Consider the following 19,202-nt stretch of genomic DNA (forward strand, 5'->3'; position numbering starts at 1 on the left):
CGACAAAAACTACCCTTGCTTTGCAGCATAATCCCCTTTTGCAGTTGATCCATTATTTGCTTCCCTTTATAGCTGAGAAACTTCCTGCCCATTTCTGCCATTATTTTTGAACTCACCAAAACTAATAATCACTCTACCTTTAAAGTTCTTACCCAAGTACCAAAAACCTACACATTGCCACAGTCAGTAGATGAATTCAGTCCTTATCTTCCCTGACCTATCTGCATCATTTGACAAATCATATTCTCCTTGAAGCACCATACCGGCTTCTTCCTTTGCTGATTCTTCCTCATCGTTCTCACTAATGTTAGAAAATCCTAGAGCTCAGCCCTCAAGCCTTTTCTCTGTACTCATTCCACAAGTGATGTCAATCAGTTCCATGCTTTAAAATTCACATAACACCCAAATTTATATTTCTAATATAAATATTCCCTTTCAGTTCCAGATTCATACCATTTTGCCTAGCTGGTATCTCCACTTGGAATCCCTATAGACTTTTCAAATTGATATGTTCCAAATTAAACTATTGGTTCCTCTTTCTACCCCATCACCACCAAACTTGGACCTTCATAGGCTTCTGCATCTCAGAAAATTACAAGTTAATTCTTCTTTTTTAGATCCCAAGTCCTAAGGACATTACCAGATGGGTCTTTAGAAAGGTATAGAACCCTGGGCAAGTCAAGCAGGTTTACCCATGATAAGCATAAAGGAGACTATTGTTGATGTTGCCTATTGTTGATGTCGCCTGGGGCTGAAGATCCAATTGTTTTATTCATAGAACAAGTCAGAATCCTGATTCTTTTTTTCTCTAACCTGTTGAATGAAGTCCTTTTGGCAAAACTGGTTGCTTTCAATTTTTATATTGAGAATAAAATAACTTCTTACTGCTTCTGAATACTGTTTCAGCAGAAAAACCTTTTCTAATAACTCTCTAAAACATGAACTCACCTTCATTTCATTTAGTATCATTTTATGAGTATTTGTTTCATAGGCATCTTATTTATGAATGTACTTCTTTTCTATCTTCTTTTACTAATGTAAGCTCCATGATGGGGCAGAGACCTATAACAGTCTCTGGCACTTAATACGTGTGTGACTATAATCTACATCTACTACAATTCATCCTATTTGATTATTAGACTATAACTACTATGCTCTTCTGTTGTCAACATCACAACCAATCTCCATTTTAGATGGCATGTTCAGAAGTCTTTCCTGATCTTTCTGGATATATAATCTCTCCTTTCCCTTTTTAGTACAATTGTTTCAAAATCTCTAATGTATTATGATAGATAATAATATATGCTCTAGAATAGCACAGAGCTAGGCTTGAATCTAGGTTTTGTTATATTAATTAATTTATTAGGTAAATTCTTGTCAGTCCAGCCTCAGTTTTGAAAAATAGTAGTACCTGTTTCATTAGGATTACTAATAGGACTAAATGAAAAAATTCATGTAAAGCATCTAGCAAAGAGCTGCCACCCAACAAATTTTTACTGTTATCCCTGCCATTATCTTATACTCTATTTCCACATTAGACTGTATGTTTCAAAAACACAATGTCTTACTTATTATTACATTCACTAAAGGATTTGATGAAGTAACCTTCATTAAGTGAAGAAAATCAGATTCATATAAAAAATAACCGGTATTTTTAAAATCTCCATTACATATATACATAAATAAAATGAAGCACTCTTAGGTAATATTTATCTAAACCAACTATTCATGAAGGGGCATGTCCTTTAAAATTGGTAGTTTTGATTTTTTAAAAATAAAATCAAACTACTGCCATCTACTGAAAATTCATTGTATTTGCACAAATCAATGCAAACTAGAGACCAGACACCATTAGTTACTTTCACTCAAACCACATACATGGGTACATATTATACGGAAGGCGTGATAGAGAATGTGAATTAAGTGATTAAAAAATACTTCACAGTATCTATGTATTTGATAGTAAATAGTTACATTCTACATGTAAAATAAACAAAATCTTTTAGGAAAAATTACTTTCAACTAAAAATGTAGTTTTAAAGAAAACAATGCAATGGAAATACTATAAAAAACTATCATTCTATATTAATAGTTAACATTTAATACTTCTAACTAGGGCTGTTTTAAGTGCTTTTACATGGACTTTTTCCCCCTCAAAGCAATCATACAACCTAGGTATTACTATTTTATGTTTATTTTGTAGATATGGAAACTAAGACTTGGAGAAATATGAAAATTCACCAAAGGTCAAACATCCAATAAATGGGAAGGATGAACATTGAAGCAATTAGGTTCCAAATTAACATTTACTGGTACTTACTTTGTACTAAAAGACACTATGTTAAGCATGATTTGTACATGACATCATTTGAATTCAAGAGGTAAATTTCTGTATTATTAGGCCCTTGAGAGGAAATATTTAAGTAGCTATAGTTTTGGAGACACATCATCTAGATCTTCTACCAAGTTATTGAGCAAAATAGAGCAAGGCTATCAAACTCCACTGGAGCATTTGAGAACTTTTGGCTTTGAAAAATTAAGAGGTGAGAGTTTTATGTGTGTATCCATGTCACATAATCACTATTTTTCATTCTGAATGGAAAAAGCAATTGTGTGGATATCCAGGTAGTTTAAATAGTTAAGTTTATATATGCATCCCACCCTCTTGAGAACATGTAAAGAAAATAATCTATAGATACTTGTCATATAAGTGTGAAAATGCTTTTGTTTTTGTTTGTTAAGTGGGAGGGGAGTTTATCTAAAGTTACTGTGTGAGAATGGGGCAGCTAAAATATTAACCTGAAGAAAGGTAAAATACGAGGGTTTCCTGGAGTCAAATAAATATTAAATTTTGGTCTCTATTGACCAATAAGCATGATAGAATCACATCTGGATAATTCAATTCCAACAAATAAAATCAGGAGGCACAATGGAAAAAAAGTGATAGACTGCACAAATGGGTTAGAATCAATAAAGCACACTGCACGTTTTCAAGAGAAGTTAGATTATTAGAGGGATCCAAAAGGAATTCATTGAATCATTACAAATGTATCGCATACCTCTCATGCACAATATCTTAGGATCTGTTGCAACTAGCGATTACTCTCTTCTCAGACTAGACAATAAGACTAAAGCTTCAGGATGCTGAAAACAGAAAGAAACGAGAATTTGTACAATTCCTTAGCATTTAAGAGAGAAAGTCTTTCTTCAAATTATTAAGCATGATTTGTAAACCAAGAGTAGCTTGGTTTGTCATGTCTTGGGTCTTGGCACACTCAAAATATGTGAGTGTCCTAACTTCCAGAACCTGTGAATATGATATTTATTTAGAAAACTCAGGAAATCAATGCATTATTTACAGTAATCAGCCCAGGAAGCCAGCCAGCTATCTCTAAATCAGACTTGTAGGAAGTTACACCATGATTTCTAAAAATAATACAAGAAGTCAAACGTATTCCTCTAACAGCTAACCCCAAAAGGCCAGTGCTTGACTAATAACTGACATTGTCCCTAATTTTAATTCCCACTCTAACTGTGACCATCTAGAGAATGCCAAATATGTACCTTTAATTATGTAAGATGCCCTGCTTCTTTGGGTCTACTACCACTTCCCATACTAACAGACTCCAAGGAGAGCACACCTGAAGCTATCCCTTTTTCCCCCACTATAAAGCTTACTCATTCCTCTGAGTTTCTGCCAAAGTACAGGAGTGTGGGTGAAAGGCTGATTCCCTTGTGATTTCTAAATAAACAGGCTTTTCTAAATAAACATGGCTGGTCTTATTTCCACATGTGACCTTATACCCAAAAGATAAGAGTGTGATACAAGATAAACAAGAAAATATGAGGCCAAAGACATGGGGCCCTAAGCCTTGCAAGGTCTAATCAAGAAACAGTCAGAGCCACTTGAAGCTGTAACAAGCAAGGAAATCTTTGAAGGCAACATAGTCCTAATAACACCGTAAGACAATACATTTTTTTTCTTTACAAACCATCCAATTTGTGGTAATTTGTTATGGTAGTCTTAGGAAATTAATGTTATATATCTTTTCTTGAGGGATCCAATATAGCTTAAAAACAATTGCTCATACACACACATGCACACACACACACAAACTTTTTAAAAATACAAATTATTCTGATTTACATGGTAACACAAGAATATCTGTGGACTTCCCAAGTTGTTCCCCTTAATAGGCATGCACAATCTCTGTTCTCAGAATACTCTAGGTCTTTAATATGGAGATAGACATATAGTCAAATTATTAAAATGTAGAGGTAGAGTAAATGCTCTTTCAGCATACCAACACTTAACTTCTAATCCATTTACTCTCTTTCTTTGTAAGTTTCTAAGTCCCTTATCATGCCTAAAGTTCATGATTAGAAAGCTACTCTCTAGTGAGTTTGTCTACTACTCCTTTCAGTTGAATTGTACAATCTGACGATGAGTAACTTTGTGTTTGTTCCCAAAACTTTATGCTAGTTTTACTTGTTATTGCTCTTTCATAATTTTCTTAAATATTATGAATACCACAGAAATAATGTAGAAAAGTTTCTTTCATTGAAATGTTTACTACTTTAGAAAGACAGTTATTTGAATATGTGAAATAATTATAAGCAATAACAAGAAATCTGTACTCAGTGTCACAAGAACCTTGAAGTTCTTTTCCTCTTAAAGGAATAAAATCTTGGGAAATGTTAGCTGATGGTTTAGAACTAGTTATGCAAGAAATACAATGCAGCTGTCTTATCAGCAGATTTGCAAAGAAAAGGCATTGCATTTTAGATAGGAAAATGGGATTAGATTGGCAGAAATTTTATTTTGATATAATTTACATATCAAGTTTAACCTTAAAATGTGCACACTTCAATGTTTAACATTTTCAATCTGTTCAATCCATTACGGGTCCAGAGCATTTGTTCCATATGAAAAAAATGTTAAGAAATAATTAATTATACTTCGTAAGAGCACTAGAATTCAAGGAAGGTTATGTTTGGGCTTGAAGGGTTTTAAGCAACAACAGTTAAATAAGCAGATAAAGGGAAGGATGTTTAGATGGAATAGCATATGCAAAGAATGAAATCACAAGGCCTGCCTAAGTTTTTAGGTTGAATGGCTTGGCAGTAGGGAAGTTTTTATTTTTCTCCAAATCCAATTAGCATCTGACTCATTTGAAGATTAGATCAAAACGAAATAAAACATCAAAGCAAAACATGTTCAGACCTGACACCCAGAGATTCTGAGTCAGATGTCTGAAATGGGGTTCATGAATTTATTTATTTATTTTTTAAATAACATAGTCAGGATTAATTGGAATGGAGTGCTGAGGATGAGATAATAGACTGTTAGGAGGTGAGGATTGGTGACAGTGGAACAAAATGGCAAGTAAATACAATATAGTGAAGATTCTCTCCTCCCTGACAGACTCCCTACTTTGAAGTATTTTTATAATTTTTACTGCCACTACTAACTGCACAGAGAAAAATGATTTCCCACCATTGTTCATAAAAAGATTTTTAGGCCCTCCCTGGTGGCGCAGCGGGTTAAAGCACAGCACTGAGAATCTAAAGCCACTTCCGCATGAGTTCGATTCCCGCCTGCCCCGGAGGTGACCACATGGCGCGGCAGACCTCTCCTGACCCGCCCGCTGCTCCCCTCAGCAGTGTACTTCGTCGATCTGCCTGTTCTGCTCCCCACTCTGTCTCTGGTGAATCCTCTCACCGCCCCTGAGCCTCTGGCCTGTACCCCAGTTCTGTATGCACAAATAAATAAATAAATCTTAAAAAAAAAAAAGATTTTTAAACCTTTGTAACAAGACCTCTATTTTACTTAACGAAATGCTTAACATATAACAAGCTCAAGGCAGAGTGCAAGTTGTGAACAGATGTACCACCTACCACTCATGATTCTTAATAAATATCTAATAAAAATACCATTTTGAATAAAAAACAAACACATACACACACCACTAGGGATACAAACAGAAAACTCCCATTCTGGGCTGGTGATTCAATTCATTTGTAAACAGAACAGCAGCACCTGACCACCTCCAAGTGCTCCTCTAAACTCCAACATGTCTGAAATTCCTCCTGAATTCCAGGAAGGTTCTTCAGCAATTATCAAACAAGCAAGAATGAAGAAAAGAGGGTTCCCTCCTTCCATCATAACCATTTTCCCAGGAAGCACCCTTTCTTTTAGTTTTTGAAGTTTAGATGTTTTTTCCTCTTTACCCTAGCATCCGCATTCCCTATCATAGCTGCTCAATATAAAGAAATGAAAGCCATGCATAACGAGAGCAAATAAAGAATGCCAATGTCCACGTTCATCAGAATTCTAAGGGTCTATCCTTCCACTTGGCTACTAGTAGTAGGTACTTTTAAAAGGGCATACTGGGGCACTATTTGTCAACACAAGAGAAGCTGCTGTGCAGGGCTGGTCCAGTGGACATTCAAAAGCACCATAAACATCTAGAGGAAGAAGTTATCAACCAACTTGTTTCTGCAAACAAACAAAAACAGTGTAAATAAATAAACACGCAAACAATCTCCCCCCCAACAGTGGAGGGAACACACAGCCACAAGCTAACTTAAAGAAGCTCTCAGGCTTGGGAGCGGCTGATTAAACCACGTGCCCTGACCACACTGCCTGGTCAGCAAAGAGACCCAGAGCAGGGGGCTCCACTCAGAAGGTCGCCCGGGAATTTTCCCGCAGCATCTCCCACCACCCACTTCTCTGGGCCGCCCTGCGCCCCCACCCCCGCGAGTCCAGCCGCCCTGCTTTTCTCCCCAGCGGGTCACCCGCTCTCCGGGCTCAGGCCCGAGGACGTTTCCGCAGCTGGGGCTCCAGTTCCTCTCTCTCCACCGCCTGGGGTGCGGGCTGAGGGGGCCGCCGCACCCGGAACTGGCGAGACCGCCGCGGGGCGCCAACGCGCGCTTCCTTCACTGAGTCTCCGCTCGGCTCGGCTCGGTCCGGCCCACCGCGTCCACGCGGGACCCGCCCACCTCCCGGCTCCCGCCCGCAGCTGTTCGCTCGCCGGGCCGGCCCTGAGCTGCTGACCGGACCACAGCGGTCTGCCAGGCCGATGCCAAGCGGGGGAGGCGTCGTTCGGCAGTGAAGAGCGTGAGGTGGGGCGAACAGGCAAGGCCTTTTGGCCCAGGGGGCTAAGCTTGTGGCTTCCGGTTTCTTACAGGCTCGGGGGCGGCGTAAGTGTGGGGGAGGGGGCGGCAGATCTCCGCTCTCAGCGGAGCGTGCAGCCCAGGGCCACGATGGGGCGACTGGGCTGCCTTAGCTAGCGCCCGGATGAAGCAGCCCTCGGGCGGGAGTGGGCGGGAGAGGGCGGGGCTTCTTACTTCGCCCCGCCCACGCGGAGCCCGGGAGAGGCGTTCAGTACAAATCCTCAAAGCAGGAGAGAACGGCGGCGTCACCCCTTTTTTCACCCCTTACTCTTCGAAACTGGTGAGGTGAACTCCAGCAGCAGTCCTGTACGGTAGGGGGCCGAAGTTGGGTGTGGCAGCAGGAGAAAATTGGGCAAACGGGGGCCCTAGTGAGCCCCTCAGTGTGGGGTGGCAAAGCAGGGTTTGGGAGTGCTGGAGAGAAGAGAATGAGTAAGTAGGAAGAGCCAAATCTGAGGCAGTGGTAGAGGATTGTGTGCCAATGACAGATGACTGTGTAACGATTGCCATATCTAATCCTGGAGGGAGAGCTGTTAGTCATCCACGCTTTTATTTCCTTAAAATGTGATGTTTAACTACAGCACCTTTTAGCTATTGAACTTAATGGTCTTGGTGTTTCATATAAAAGGGTGTGACTTGATACGCCAGTCATGTCAGAATTAATAATGTATCACATATCAACACCCTCTAATTAAAAACAGGACCTGGTCTAAGTCAGCAAGTAATTCCCTGCTTGAGATTGGCTATATGGAAACCACCACCATCACCCAGAGAACTGCTGTACTGCTGGAAAAGTGTACAGATACTTTAACAAAATGAATTAAAATATGACTTTGCTTTAATTGTTATGATTCTCACGTAAAAAATAGTGGACTGTTGAGAAGGGAATAGTTGAAATGTACTACTTTGGGTCCTTTTTTGTTTCCATGTGTATTCTCTTTAACCCAAAGATTACTTTGTTAATTTTAATGTTGTAAAAGGCACTTTAAAAATATATGTAACACATATTCATTTTTGTACAGCGTTTGATTTCTTCTCTCAGATGTAGGCCCCATAGAATTCCCACCACCATTTCACCTATGCACCTTCACGATAGCCCCTTGTATTCTTCCCTCCCCTGTTTTGATCCCTCTCCCTCCCTATCCCTTGCAGAATGTCTCTGATTTATAGTTGCCTGCTGATTTTTTTTAGTTTTATTTTTTCATTGATCCCTTATTTTGTTCCCCTATATTCCTCCTATAAGTGAAACCATCTGATAGTTTTCTTTTTCCTTCTGACTTATTTCACTGAGCATATCCCTTTTAGCTCTAACCATGTTGCTTTGAATGGCATGAGTTTATCTTTTTGATTGCCAAATATTATTCTTGATAGAGTCATCTATATTCAGGCATTTGAGTTGTTTCCATATCTTACCTATTATAAAAAGTACTGCAATAAACACGGGGGTGCAGGTATCCTTTTGAATTAATGTTTCTTGTGTCATTAGGATACTAGGAGTAGAATTGTTGGGTCATATGGTAGCTCCATTTTTAATAATTTGATGACTCTCCACACAGAAAAGGCACTTTTTAAAAACTGAGGTAATGCTGACTTATAGTACTACCCGTGATTCAGAAGCATAAGATCACATTTCCTCAGATATCTATCCCCACACCATACCACACCAAAGCAGACAGCCCTCCACCAATCCCCTTCATACTTTGCTCTGTACTTACCTCAGTCAGGTCTTGTAGCCTTGATGAAACAGTCAGATTTCTAGGGTTTGTTACTGGTTCAGTTTTTTCTGACTTTTTTTTTCCCTCCATATTCCACATATAAGTGAAACCTCCATTATCTTTTTCTTTCTGACTTACTTTGCTTAACATTATCCTCTCCAGTTCCATCAGTGATACTGCAAATGGCATGAGTTTATCTATATTTTATAGATGAGTAGTAGTCCACTACATTTTTCTAATCTACTCCTCTGCTATTATGCCCATAGGTGGTTTCTGTAACTTAGCTATTGTAAATGATGCTGCAGTGAACATAGTCCTTTAGAATTTTTGCAGCCTTGGGTAGATGCCTAGGAGTGGAATTCCTGAATCATATAGTGGATTTATTTTTAACAGTTTGAGAAACTGCCATACTGTTTACCATCAGGGTTGAGCCATTCTACATTTCTACCAACAGTGTACAGAATTTCTTTTCCTCCATAGCCTCACCATTACTTGATAATGGGCCTTTCTTACAGGTGTGAGATGGTATCGCTTTGTGTTTTGATTTTCATTTTCTTGATGTCTTCATCAGAGAAGTGTCGTTTTCTTCATTTGAGTACATTTTTAGATCAATTATTTTTTTTAATCCAGCTGTATATTTCTGCTGTAAATATCAGAGGTCTGTTTATATTTTTGCATCCTTACTTATGCTAATTTTTCTTTAGGGGTGATTATTCTGGGGCAGAGACATCTTTAAAAAACCTCATGCTATATTGAAGATGGCAGAAGCAGTGCTGATTGACCTCTTTGGCTTGAAATTAAACTCTCAAAAAAATTGTGACCAGACATTACTGAAGACCTTGAATTCTGTTAAGTTCCACCACGCTACCAAGGCCAAGTTCCTTTGCATACTGTGTTGCAGTAACATTTGCTGTGAAAGGGATGGTGAACATGATAATTGTGAATTAGAAACAAAAAGTGGATTTTCAACTCTTTTGAGAGAATTTGAGGTCGTTAGCAATCCCAGCTTGGCTGTCTCTCTGTATACCATTAAGCAAAAAATTGATGAAAAAAATTTGAGCACCATTAAGGTAATTGTACCTATACATCGGAAGACATTAATAAAAGCTTTTATTGATCAACTCTTCACCAATGTTTACAATTTTGAGTTTGAAGACTTACAGGTGACTTTTAAAGGAGATCATTTGAAACAGTCTACTGATATAAAAGTCATCACAGCTCAAGATCTAGAAGCAATTCAGAGTGAAATAGAAATATACTTGAGAAGTCTGCCAGCTCTGAAAGGAGAACTAACCATTATCAGATCTCCTTTGATCTCAGGTAGATTAAATATTGTGTTGTTTTTAATGAATGCTTGAAAATTAGTTTTTCTTTAGAGTTAGCACATCTCTTTTTCCTCTTTTGTAGACTGTTGTGGTTTTATGTGCTCATTAGTATTTCTTGCAAAATAGGAGTTTCAGCAATGACCTAGTAGTATCAAGGGGTAGTCCTTCAAAACTACCCTAAATAAATAAATTTGCTTTATGCAAATAAGCTTTAAAAACAGTGCTCACAGTCTTCCTTTAAAATGAGAAGTTCCTATTTAGAAATTCTCAACTTTAACTCATTGGTATCTTTATGGAAGAGTGAAATTTAAAAGTATCTTCTTGGTTAAGCAGTTTTTACTGTGATCTGTTTGCTGTTGGATATAACAAAGGAAGTTGGGACCGAAGATACTCTTTGAAGAGCAGTAATCATATAAGGAGGATTAAACAAGCATAAAGTAGTACATAATTAGGACACACCGAGGTACAAGCTGCTGTAGAAATTAGAAGTTTGTAATAATTAACAGTGTTTTATATGGCATATTTGCTGTCTTCACTACTTATCTTTAACAGATATTTTCATACATGGATTTACAACAAGAACAGGTGGGATATCTTACATACCGACTCTTAGCTCATTCAATCTCTTCAGTAGTTCCAGAAGGAGAGATCCCAGGGTTGTTGTTCAAGAAAATCTGCGTAGATTGGGGAATGCTGCGGGATTTAATGTGGAGAAATTTTATCGAATAAAGGTACCAAGTTTGCTGCTTATTTTGGAATATCTAAAGTATATTCTTGATTCTGTTAATGAGTACATGGATTTTAATCAAGCTATTTAACTTTGACATTTGGTGATTTAGCTAACAATTTGGGATAATGCTTGTTGTTTTCTTAACTCTACACTTAATAGCCCAAAGTTTGATTCTGGGGTAAATTTCACATGTAGCTTCTTACCTCTAAAAGTATGGTTAATTCTCAGGAAATACAATACCATTTCCCTTTTTTATTTAGAAGAAAGTTTCCTGCATGAGGGACGATAAAGGCCATTGTTTTCTAAATCAACAGGAGGGATATGATCACCAGTGAAGTAAAGCCTTGTTTCTTAAAGAATACTAGCTTTATTTGAGTCTAAGGAGAGTAAAAATACCATTAATTTGTTAATTCTCTAACCTCTGTCACTGTAGCCCTCTGTGGAAAATGCTACAAGTTGAGATTTACCCATCATCTAGTGGGAGGTGGACTGTATTGGATTGTTAAATATGAATGTTCTTTTGAATAAATACACAGATAGTATCCCCCAAATTAAATGATAAATAAATGTGTTATTTTACAATAGATAGAAGTGATGTTAATGAATGCTAGTAATCCTAAACTGGTTATATAACTTTGTACAACATGAGTACTTCTGAAGACTTAATGGTATGAGAAATCCTACTTTGAAAACATTTTTATTGCTATGTTTCATATTAGACTGATCATGCCAATGATGTCTGGATTATGGAGAAAAAAGAGCCTGAGTCTTATGATGGAATCACCACAAATCAGAGAGGAGTCACAATAGCTGCTCTTGGTGCTGACTGTCTACCAATAGTTTTTGCAGATCCTGTCCAAAAAGCATGTGGGGTTGCTCACTCTGGTTAGTGTACTTACCTAAGCATTTAGGATTTTACCAGTTTTATAATATGGGAAAAGTAACAAGTTCTTTCTGGAGAGTAGGGCAGAAACCTGACATGGTAGTAAGCATAAAGATAGGAGTGGACATAATGGACATAAAGATAGGAAAGCATACTCATTACAGGAGGCAGTGCAAGGAGTGCAGAAGTTAAATTACATGAATTAGAATAGAATTCCCAAAGGAATAGTGACTACCCTAATGTGTGGGATTTGGCTAGGTGCCTGCTTTTCTTGGCTGGGGTGCGATTAACGGAGCAAAATGAACTTACACTGTACACTAAGTTTGTTTGATTTTGAAATTCTTAATGCTAGCAGAATTCCCAGTTGTTGTAATAACCAAAGGAAAGGAACAAAATTCAAAAAAGGGAACAAAAGGCCTTTTTGGTCTCAGAACACTCCCCTTGAGTGCTACTTCTCTGGTTGAGAACCCTTGAAGTCTAAGCAACTGGAAAGAGGAAGATTAGTCATGAAGAAACGTGTTCATCAAGATGTAGCAGCATATAAAAGTATGAAGTAGGGAAAAGCAAGATGTATTTGGAAAACTGTATTTAGTTTAAAATGCTATAAGCATATTTTAACCCTAAGTTCTTTCTGGAAATAAGGACCAAGAAGAACTTTTACATGCTGCATTGTGTTAAAGTTATACATGGAATTGTGTTTTTTGAAGGTAATTAAAAATAGTATTTAGATTATCTGGTGTTTACAATTCTTCATGAAATGCGGGTTGAGCATTTGGATTTCCTTCTTTTTGTAAATCTATGACAATTTTGTTAGGCCAGTTATATTAAAAAAAAAAAAAAAGAGAGAGAGAGGCTTATTATTGTGACCTAGCTAAAGTATGGAATTGGATGATCAGAAGTCAGATTTAATATTTGATACTATCAAACCTCTTTAAAATCTGAGTTTTGGATCCTGGACATAGAAAGGGAATATTATTTTATTACTTCTTAGGTTGTTCAATATAACTTTTAAAATATCAAATATAAAACTGTCAAAATAAGGCAGTTATTGAAAGAGAATAAAATTGTTGTCTCATGCTTCCTGATTGCAAAATGTATTACAGTACTACATACTATAGTACAGTAATCAAAAACATTGTGGAGTGGGTTAGAATAAAGGTGAGAAATAAACACTTGCATTTGTGGTCCAGTGGTTCTCGACAAAGTACCTAGATCATACAATGGGGAAAAGTCAGTCTCTTTAACTGGGACACTGGGAAATGACACTGGGAAAACTGAATATCCGTATCCAAAAGAATGATGTGGAACCCTTTTCTTACTGCATCATATGTAAAAATTAACTAAGAATGGATCAAAGCATAAATATTAGCTAAAACTGTAAAACTCCTAGAGAACACATTAAGTATAAATCTTATGATTTTAGATTAGGTGTTAGTTTTATAAATTAGCAACAAAAGTAAAAATAGGTGAATTGGATTTCATCAAAATTTAAAACTATATCAATTATAAGACACAGTCAACAGAGAAAAAGGCAACCTAGGGGATAGAAGAAAACACAAGGCAATTCCTATATCTGAAAAGAAGTTAGTGCCCACAATGTGTAAAGAACTCCTGCAACTCCATTAACAACTACAAAAAACCCATAGGAAGTTAATATAAAAATGGGCAGGGACTTGAATAGGCATTTCTCCAAAGAAGATATGCAAGTGAAATATGTTCAACATTACTAATAGAGAAATGCAAATCAAAACCACAGTATCATTCCATCTGTATATATATTTCAATTTATATGTATATATATATATGTATATTCCATATATATATGTATGAATCTCAAGATATTTCTGTACTGTGTTCAGAGCAGCAGTATTCACAATAGTCAAGAGATAGAAACAATTCAGGTGTTCACTCACTGCACTGGTGGATGAATGATAAAGCAGATGTGGTCTATAAATACAATTAAATATCCAGTCTTAAAAATAAAGGAATTCTTGACATATGCTGCAGCATGAATGGACCTCAAGGACTTTATGCTGAGTGGAATAATAAGCCAATTGCAAGAAAGAAAAACTGTGTGGCTCAACTTATATGAGGTATCTAGAGGAGTTAAATTCATAGAACTGGAAAGTAGAAGCCAGGGTCTGGGAAAGGCAGAGTGAGGAATTATTTTAATTGGTACAGAATTTCAACTTTTTTTTTAAAGATTTATTTATTTATACAGAGGTGCAGGAGCGGAGCGGCGAGAGGCTTCACCAGAGACAGAGTGAGGAGCAGAACAGGCTGAGGGGGAGCAGCGGGCGGGTCAGGAGAGGTCTGCCAGGCCATGTGGTCTCCTCCGGGGCGGGCGGGAATCGAACTCATGAGGAAGTGGCTTTAGCTTCTCAGTGCTGTGCTTTAACCCGCTGCACCACCAGGGAGGGCCCAGAATTTCAACTTTTAAAGAAGGAAAAAAGTTCTAGAGAATGGTTGCACAATAATGTGAATATACTTAACACTACTGAAGTGTACACTAACTTAAAGATGTTAAGAAGGTGAAAATGTTCTATGCTTTGCACACAATTTTTTAAAATGTAAAAAAGAGTGAGGGAGCTAGAAAAGACTTAGGATGGTATAACCTCAGTAGAAACTCAAAGTACGGAGCATGTTTAAAAGGAAGTAGAAGGGGCCTTCCATTAAATGTCTTATGTATTAGATGCTTTACATAATCTACTTCATTTAAAACTCACTTTTTTACTTAATTACTTACTATTTTTTTTACTTTGAAATATGTAATGGGGCCCTCCCTGGTGGCATGATGGGTGAGGACGCAGCACTGCAAAGCTAGCTGTAGCGGCTTCAGTGTGAGTTCAATCCCCAGCCCAGAGTTGATCCACAAGGCACAGCAGACCTCTCCTGTTTCACCAGCAGTGTACCTAGTCAGTCTGCCTACTCTGCTCCATTTCACTCTGTCTCTGGTCAATCCTCCCCTGCATCTCTGGCCTGTACTCCAGTTCTATATGAATAAATAATAAATCTTTAAAAAAAAGAAATAATGATTGTTCATTTTTTAATGTATGTAAACATCAGGATGAAGTTTTGTTGTGTTTTAACTTTCTTTATCTCTTTTTCTTCATATTTACCAGGTTGGAAAGGTACTTTGTTAGGTGTTGCAATGGCCACAGTGAGTGCTATGATATCAGAATATGGCTGTAGTTTGGAAGACATTGTTGTTGTTCTTGGACCTTCAATAGGACCTTGCTGTTTTACTCTTCCAAGGGAATCAGCAAAGGCATTTCATAGTCTTGATCCTGACTGTGTACGACTGTTTGACTCACCAAATCCCTATGTTGATATCCGTAAAGCTACAAGGTATGTTTTATTTCATTACAGAAATGCAAGTCTGCTTATTGCCTGCTGCTTCTGCAATAAACAATTTGTAATACCAAGAAATATTCAGGAAGCAGATATTTAAGTAGATTTTACGTATGCACAAAAATTCATTTAAATAAAATCTGTTCTCAGTTATGTTTGAATGACAGAAATTTTAGATTAGTATCTTACTGATTTAAAAGTGAAAGAAGAAACAGTTGACACACAGTTTAAAAGATCTTGAAGTTCATATAAAGGAAGTTGGCATATACTTCAGTCTTTCCTCTGCTGAATTCTCCTAAATATAATAAGCTATCAGAAAGCTGGTATTTTAAAGTTAATTATTCTCTAATTAACTAGAGGAATATATTCCTTAGCAGAAATATTACTACAATTACAAAGTTGCTTTGCAGAGTGTATGATCCCTTTCATTTTGAATTTATGGAGTTTTGCTATTAATAGCTATTAGAAATTATTTGTCATTTCTACAACAGAAAATAGATGTCTGATTGGAATCATGTGTCTATTTCAGCCAGCAAAACACTGTCCAGATTTTTATTCATTTAGTACTTGAGTAGAAGGGATTGAAATTGATTCTTAAATGTAACTTGTTGAATTAAGTATCACTCATTTATAGTCATATTTCATAACAAAGTATTTATGGAGAAGCAGATTCCTTGTGAAAAATCTGTTTAATTAATAGGAGGAAATGTAGACATGATCTGGATACAAAATTTTATAATCAAAATCAAGTACTTATTTAAGAAGAAACTTCTGAAGTTACCAGAATATTTGTAGATCAATTAATTCAGACAGTACATAAAGATCATGTCTGCAGGAAAATATAGTAGGTTGTAGAGTTTATATATGAATTTAGGTAATAAAACCTTACTGTCTTTTGAAAAATCTTTATCCTAAGGATTCTTCTAGAACGGGGAGGAATTCTTCCACAGAATATTCAGGACCAGTCGCAAGATCTCAGCCTTTGTACATCTTGCCATCCTGACAAGTTTTTCTCCCATTTCCGAGATGGCCTTAATTTTGGTACACAAATTGGTTTCATATCAATCAGAGAATGAGGTAAAGTAGGTTCTCCCTCCCTGTCACCTTTCTGTCCTCTCCTCTGTTCTTCCTCTTTCCACCTTTCTCTCCACTCACGGTAAAAAAGAATTACACACACACACACACAACACTATATATACACACACTATATATATACTTATTCCAATAGGAAGAATTATTTCTACTTTTTAGTGAATAGTATTAGAAATTTAATATTTAGCGACATATTCTAATGTAGAGAACAGTTACTTCTTTTCCTAGTTAATAAATAATAATTAAGCAGGCATTATTAAATTATAAAAATAAAATAACTTGTTCTTTTAAAAAATCCTGTCTGTATGCTATTTGTCTCTCCTATGTACTTGATATCTATATATTTCCTGTTACTTTTCTTTTTGTTAATCTTGTGATTCTTGGGAAGAAATATCTGCATAACAACTGTAACATTTAGAATAATAAGAAAAGCTTACATACATAAACTAATTTGGTTTTCAACTAGCTTCCATCTGATTATAGCATGAGTTGGCCAATCTTCCTTAAGAGACAACTTGTGAGTATTTTAGGCATTGTAGGACATACAGTCACTCTCTTAACTAGTGAGCTTTGCCATGTAGAACAAAAGCAGACCAAAGCAATACAAATAAGCATGACTATGTTTCAGTAAAAGTTTATTTATTAAAAAGCAAGTGTGGCCCACAGGCTGCAGTCTGCTAACACCTGGTCTAGAGTCATACAGAAACACTTAATGTCATTTCATAAACTGTGTGTATATTAGAAATAGTAACATTAGAGTTATATAAAAATATTTCATGACAGTCATTTAGCACTAACCCTTTATCATATATCTGATTTTTCTTAAAGCTGTTTTTACCCAATCTATTTTATTTTTAGCTTTCAGAATGTCTTGAACTCCTTAAGACTTAATGATCCTTACCTTGATACTCTAAATTGCACAAGTGTCTCATATTTGATTTTTTTTTTTTTTCAGACACTTGAGTGGATTTTTGCCTAATTGTTTCCTGCTTCTTTCCAAACTGACAGCAAGAAAGAAATTTAGCTGTTTGGTCTACTTAAAGCTGAAAAGATTATAACGATAGTTCATCTTTAGGGTGTACTTCCACTGTTACCCAAAGATAAATGATTTTTTATTTGATTCTAATAACTGATAAAAAAAATCAGTGTGATAGAGCTTATGTGTTATAAAGGTGAAGATTATTCTTAAAGTTTGTCCTGTGTGTTACATGAATCAAGAACAGGTCTGTTTATTGTGTGTTACATGAATCAAGAATAGTTCAGTATTGTGGAACATATGTTTGTCAAGCATTGCAGGAAGCATAGGTGAAATAAAAATGAACAAGGAATTTCTTCTTGATTCAAATGCAGTGGAGAAAAATGCCTCTAACACTTTAATAGCAGTTGAAGAGTAAAAAGGAAATTCTATCTGTAAAACAAGGTAGAGAATGTATCCTATATCATTTAGAGAGAACTGACCAGTCACCTAAGCCCAAAAGATACTAGTAGGCTTTTGACAGATAAAGAACAGCCATAATAAGTAGAGGGAACTTCATGAACTAAGAGAAGGAACTGTTTTAGAAAGAGAAGAGTGTGGGTAGGAGTTATTAGAAAAACAGGTTGGAAAGAAATTAGTGAGGGTCACAAATGCCATGTCAGAGAATGTGGAGTTTATTTTCTAGGCAAAGAGCAAAAAGTAGATATAAAAACTGGGGTGTGTTTTCATGTCTATGATGTATCTGTAACAAGGTTGTTTTTAAATTATAAAAGATTAGAGACTAAAAGGCAGACAGATTGCTTCAAAATATAGTAATGAAGATGGAATTAGAGCAGTAGAAATTACAATGGGGAGATGAGGATAGATGGATTAGAAGTATATTTCAGATGGAGAAACAGTAGATCCTGTTAATAAAATAGAGAAGTCACTGAAGATGCCCAGGTGTCTACTTTGGTGACCCCCAGCAGTGGCAGCAAAAGAAGGGAGAAGTTTGAGGTGAGGGAAATGAATGAATTTGACACAGAGACTGTACTACATCCAGATGGAAATACTTAACAACTGAAAATAGGAACCTGACACTTAGGAGGGAACCTGGAAAAAGACACAATATTAGAAGTTGGCCAGGCACAGATGATGCCATGTGTATTGGAGTAGGCTGGATCAGCTAACAGAAGTACAGGGGAAAAAAAGAACAAGAGACCCAAGAAGGTACCCTCATGTAACATCTGCATATGAAGAACAAGACATGGACTAGTAAAAAAGATTATTCACTGAAGAAAGAAAAAAATAGAGGATAACCATTCTGAAGAAAGAAGCCAGTGGAGATGTAAGAGGAAGATATAAATCTTCAGAGATAAAATGACAACTGAAAAGAAGTTTGTGGGTTCATTTGTCTTTTTGGGATGTTCTTTGGGCAGTGGCAGTGGGGTCAGATTTCAGCGCATCTGGAAGGAAGAGTTGTGTAGGTGTTAACTCTTAGACACTATTTATGAGTAAATAAAAGCAAGGGTGGGAGGAGGGCCTGTATCTGGAAGGAAGGGATTTAATTGTATTTGTAGGCTAAGTAAAGGAGTTCAGCTATATTTCATTTGAGAAAATTTATATACAGTGTATATTTTTAATATATGTGAGTTAGCACATTGCATTTCTAAAAGACTTTTATATGTTTCCTAGATGAGTTTGCTGTAGAATCAGAAAACTACTTTTTGGGGGATATTTACAAAGGACCTTCAAGTATGTTAGCTCAGTTTATAGCTATTCTAAAATACATAGGAGAAAATAGCCTTATTGAGGAGGTTAAAAATAATTTGTGCTACAGTAAGATTTGAACCCACATTTTGTGGTTCTCTCTTCGTATTTACAGTTAATGAAAGCAAAATTAAATTTTTATCTTCAACATTTTATTCTATCATTTATTCATATATATACCAGGCAAAATTTTGTTGAGGTACTACTA

The 19,202-nt window shown here is 36.5% G+C and overlaps 1 protein-coding gene across 4 annotated transcripts; it reads left to right on the plus strand.

Annotated features, from left to right (window-relative positions):
• The first annotated feature begins 6,804 nt into the window (after positions 1 to 6,804).
• Positions 6,805 to 17,416, plus strand: LACC1 (laccase (multicopper oxidoreductase) domain containing 1). 4 transcript variants are annotated; one of them, XM_012723370.1, is made up of 7 exons: positions 6,805 to 7,203; positions 9,593 to 10,208; positions 10,766 to 10,944; positions 11,663 to 11,828; positions 14,949 to 15,174; positions 16,094 to 16,254; positions 17,225 to 17,416. In XM_012723370.1, exons 2-6 carry the CDS (start codon positions 9,647 to 9,649, stop codon positions 16,251 to 16,253), a joined length of 1,293 nt encoding a protein of 430 aa, XP_012578824.1. In that variant the 5' UTR covers positions 6,805 to 7,203; positions 9,593 to 9,646; the 3' UTR covers position 16,254; positions 17,225 to 17,416. The 4 variants fall into 4 exon arrangements, with proteins under 4 accessions (XP_012578824.1, XP_012578823.1, XP_012578822.1 ...); XM_012723369.1 differs by lacking the exon at positions 6,805 to 7,203 and adding an exon at positions 7,396 to 7,456; XM_012723368.1 differs by lacking the exon at positions 6,805 to 7,203 and adding an exon at positions 7,421 to 7,487.
• Positions 17,417 to 19,202: the final 1,786 nt, after the last annotated feature.

This window comes from Condylura cristata, unplaced genomic scaffold, assembly GCF_000260355.1.
Source record: "Condylura cristata isolate star-nosed mole 26May11 unplaced genomic scaffold, ConCri1.0 scaffold00010, whole genome shotgun sequence".
In the NCBI taxonomy this organism is placed as follows: domain Eukaryota; kingdom Metazoa; phylum Chordata; class Mammalia; order Eulipotyphla; family Talpidae; genus Condylura; species Condylura cristata.

Bases quoted from the DNA above. Each gene is read 5' to 3' on its own strand.
- LACC1 (XM_012723370.1), top strand. From the start codon at position 9,647: ATGGCAGAAGCAGTGCTGATTGACCTCTTTGGCTTGAAATTAAACTCT. The intron at 10,945-11,662 runs GTACCAAGTTTG...GTTTCATATTAG, and splicing joins AGAAATTTTATCGAATAAAG to ACTGATCATGCCAATGATGT. The intron at 11,829-14,948 runs GTTAGTGTACTT...CATATTTACCAG, and splicing joins ATGTGGGGTTGCTCACTCTG to GTTGGAAAGGTACTTTGTTA.